Source organism: Nicotiana tomentosiformis, chromosome 12 (assembly GCF_000390325.3).
Source record: "Nicotiana tomentosiformis chromosome 12, ASM39032v3, whole genome shotgun sequence".
In the NCBI taxonomy this organism is placed as follows: Eukaryota; Viridiplantae; Streptophyta; class Magnoliopsida; order Solanales; family Solanaceae; genus Nicotiana; species Nicotiana tomentosiformis.
Genome location: NC_090823.1, coordinates 129,003,169 through 129,007,657, shown reverse-complemented (window position 1 = coordinate 129,007,657; position 4,489 = coordinate 129,003,169). Strand labels below are relative to the sequence as shown.

At 39.8% G+C, this 4,489-nt stretch overlaps 1 protein-coding gene across 1 annotated transcript; it reads left to right on the top strand.

The window, feature by feature from the left end:
* Positions 1-949: 949 nt before the first annotated feature.
* Positions 950-3,543, top strand: LOC138903385 (uncharacterized). Its single transcript, XM_070191356.1, has 2 exons — positions 950-1,266; positions 2,817-3,543. The coding sequence occupies exons 1-2, from the start codon at positions 950-952 to the stop codon at positions 3,541-3,543; spliced, it is 1,044 nt and encodes a 347-aa protein (XP_070047457.1).
* The last annotated feature ends 946 nt before the right edge of the window (positions 3,544-4,489 follow it).

Genomic DNA, 4,489 nt, shown 5'->3' with positions numbered 1-4,489 from the left:
ATTTTAAGGGTTGTAATCCAGATATTTTAGTTTAATTGCTTTGCTGTGATGTTAACCCTTCTATCCTTTCAAATTCAATGAAATGAAGTTCCATTTTCGTAGTAAAATTCTATCTTTTTATTTTCCTAATTTTTGTTAATTTCTTATCATTTTCAGTTTCGATAGTGCTGGCTTTAAAAATATGACATGCACGCGGAATTCATGCCCAGATCTTAAAAAGCTGTCTAATCTCGAAATAATGAATCAAGAAGTTGAGTATGACGAAGATGAGGCTTTTAGAGAAATAAAAAGGGAATTGGATCAATTTGAGAATAAGCCTAAGCCTAACTTAAATGAAACTGAGGCAATTAACCTGGGAAGTCCTGAAGAAATCAGAGAAACAAAAATAAGCATTCATACTGAACAAAAGACGAGAGATGCCATAATTCAAGTTTTGTTTGAGTATAGAGATGTATTTGCTTGGTCGTATGATGACATGCCGGGTTTGAGTGCGGATCTAGTGGTCCATAAGCTTCCCACACATCCTAATTTTCCACCAATCCAACAAAAACAAAGGAAGTTTAAGACAGACATGAGTAATAAGATTAAAGAAGAAATCACGAAGCAACTAAGTGCAAATGTGATCAGGGTCGTCCGATACACTACATGGTTAGCAAATGTTGTGCCAGTGCCAAAGAAGGATGGGAAAATCAGAGTTTGTGTTGACTATAGGGATTTAAACAAAGCAAGTCCAAAGGACAACTTTCCCTTACCCAACATTCATATCCTTGTTGACAATTGCGCTAAACATGAGATCCAATCTTTTGTGGATTGTTATGCCGGATATTACCAAATTCTGATGGATGAAGAAGATGCAAAAATGACCGCCTTCACAACTCCATGGGGAACTTATTGTTATAGGGTTATGCCATTCGGTTTGAAGAATGCAGGGGCAACTTACATGAGAGCCATGACTACCATGTTCCATGACATGATGCACAAAGAGATTGAAGTGTATGTTGATGATGTGATCATTAAGTTGAGAACACAAGCTGACCATGTGCAAGACTTGAAAAAGTTCTTTGAAAGGCTACGAAGGTACAATCTCAAACTCAATCCAGCCAAATGTGCATTTGGAGTTCCTTCTGGGAAGCTTTTGGGTTTTATAGTTAGTCGAAGAGGCATTGAGTTAGATCCCTCCAAGATAAAAACCATTCAAGAGCTGCCTCCCCCGAAGAACAAAACAGAAGTCATGAGTTTACTCGGGAGGTTGAATTACATTAGCAGGTTCATCACGTAGCTTACAACAACATGTGAGCCTATTTTTAAGTTGTTGAAAAAGAACGCCGCTATCAAGTGGACAGATGAGTGCCAAGAAGCTTTTGATAAGATGAAGGAATATTTGTCAAATCCCCCTGTTTTGGTCCCGCCGGAACCTGGTAGACCTCTATTTTTATATCTGTCAGTAATGGATAGTTCCTTTGGTTGTGTTCTGGGTCAACATGATGTCACAGGCAAAAGAGAACAAGCAATATATTATTTGAGCAAAAAGTTCACCACTTATGAGGCCAAATACACTCTTTTGGAAAGAACATGTTGCGCTTTAACCTGGGTCGCCCAGAAGCTTAGGCATTATCTTTTGGCCTATACAACTTACCTCATATCCTGAATGGATCCCCTGAAGTACATCTTTCAGAAGCCGATGCCAACTGGAAAATTAGCAAAATGGTAAATCTTGCTCACAGTGTTTGATATTGTTTATGTCACTCGCACTGCCATGAAGGCACAAGCTTTGGCTGATCATCTGGCAGAAAACCCGGTTGATGATGAGTATGAGTCTTTGAACACATATTTCCCAGATGAAGAGGTTAATTTAGTTGAAGAAGTAGTCTAAGATGACAGTCAAATTTGGAAACTATACTTTGATGGGGCTGTCAACATCAAAGGCGTAGGGATTGGGACAATTCTGGTATCACCTACTGGGCAACATTACCCTGCCACGGCGCGACTTCGTTTTTCTGTACAAACAACACAGCAGAATATGAAGCTTGCATCATGGGTCTGAACATGGCAATAAACCTAAATGTGCATGAATTGTTGGTGATGGGAGATTCAGATTTGCTTATTCGGCAGGCTCAAGGTGATTGGGAGACTCGAGACATCAAGCTCATTCCATATAGACAATGTGTGGAGGATCTTAGCAAAAGGTTCAAGTCCATCGAATTCAGGTACATTCCCAGGTTTCACAATGAATTAGCTGATGCCTTGGCCACCCTGGCCTCAATGCTTCCATATCCGGGTAATACTCACATTGACCCATTAGAAATTCAAATTCGGGATCAACATGGTTATTGCAATACAATTGAAGCAGAACCAGATGGTGAACCATGGTATCGTGATATTAAACAGTTTCTGAAAACAAGAGAATATCCGGAACATGCTAATAGGGATCAAAAGAGAACTGTTAGGCGACTCTCTAATGGTTTCTTTTTGAGTGGGGAAATCCTATACAAAAGAACTCCGGATTTGAATTTGTTGAGATGTGTGGATGCCAAAGAAGCTGAAATAATTATGAATGAGGTGCATTCGGGAGTTTGTGGCCCGCACATGAATGTGTATGTTCTAGCCAAGAAAATCCTTCGGGCAGGATATTATTGGCTTACTATGGAACGAGATTGCTTTCGTTTTGTTCGCAAGTGCCACCAGTGTCAGATTCACAGTGATTTGATTCACTCGCCTCCTTCAGAGTTGTATCCTATGTCAGCTCCTTGGCCTTTTGTTGCTTGGAGAATGGACGTCATTGGCCCAATCGAGCCAAAAGCTTCAAATGGGCACAGATTCATCTTGGTTGCAATTGATTACTTCACCAAATGGGTGGAAGCTATTACATTGGAAGCTATTACAGATAATGCTGCTAATTTGAATAGTCATCTGATGAAGGAGGTATGTGAACAATTTAAAATTGAGCATCACAATTCTACTCCTTACCGTCCCAAATCTAATGGGGCTGTTGAAGCTGCAAATAAGAACATCAAGAAGATTCTTAGGAAGATGATCCAAGGGTCTAGACAATGGCACGAGAAACTGCCTTTTGCTCTTTTGGGATACCGGACAACTGTCCGTACATCAGTTGGCACAACGCCCTACTTATTGGTTTATGGAACTGAAGCGGTCATACCTGCTGAAATTGAGATTCCCTCTCTCCGAATCATTGTTGAAGCAGGGATTGAGGACACTGAATGGGTGAAGTCCCGATTGGAACAGTTGAATTTGATTGATGAAAAGCGTTTGGCGGCAGTTTGTTTTGGTCAGTTATACCAACAAAGAATGGCACGCGCTTACAATAAGAAAGTGCGCCCAAGAAAATTCGAGGTAGGACAACTTGTTTTGAAACGTATCTTTCCGCAACAGGAAGAAGCAAAAGGAAAGTTCGCACCGAATTGGCAAGGTCCTTACCTCGTCAAGAAAGTATTGTCAAAAGGAGCTCTACATTTGGTAGATATAGAAGGAAAGGTGACTGATATATCCGTCAACGCAGATGCGGTCAAGAGATACTATATATGACATGGCTATGTTGGGGCATTCTTATATTTAGCATTCTCAGGTTGGGATGACGAAAGACTATCATTCTCGCTACCCAAACACTGGTCAACCCTAGTTATCCTTTTGAAGCCTTGTTTATATTTCTTTGTTTTTCCCTATTTTGGAACCAATGTACCTTAAAAAAAAAAAACCATCAAAACAAGTTCATGTTCATTGAACTACGTTCGACCTGATTCCGAAAGGATACGTAGGCAGCCTCACTCTGGGGTTCGGTCACACCAAAACAAAAATCCATATGTCCCCAGTATTCAAATAAACTGGGGCATGGTTTTATTTTATTTTCGATGGTTGTTCCATCAAAATGGTTCCAAAAGTTGTAATTCAGTTGAATATTTCTTTTTACCTTTCCCTGCTAAGACCTTCTGATCAACTTTCGAGAATGCTAAGTCAGTATACTACGGGTGATGCCTCAACCATTATAAAAAGAGAAAAATAAATGAGAGAGTCTTATTGGTGAAAACCCTCACGGGCACTATAAGGCAATGGTGAGTTGAGAGAAAGACAAATGAGAGAGGTCAATTGGTGAAAACCCACAAAGGGCATCATTGATTGATTTAGGTCTTCATATATCTTGCTACAAGCATGGTTAAGACAAAGAACTCAGTTTCAAAGTGAAGTTTACAACATATTTCGAGAATTAGATGGTTCAAACGGATCGGGCATCCAGTCCAAAATGCATGTCATGTTCATTGAAGTCAGCATATTCCTCCAGATAAGTCCTTTCTTTCCCTGAAAGAGACACTTCTTGATTAAGTCATAATACATGTTAGTTCACTTTCTTGTTTTCTTTCGCGTTACTTTCTTGAGTCCCTTTCAGTCTAATTTTGTCAAAGCAAAGCAAAGAAAAGGCCACAAAATTAGTTACAGTTTCCCCATTATATAAAGCAAAGATTGTTGGGCATAAACC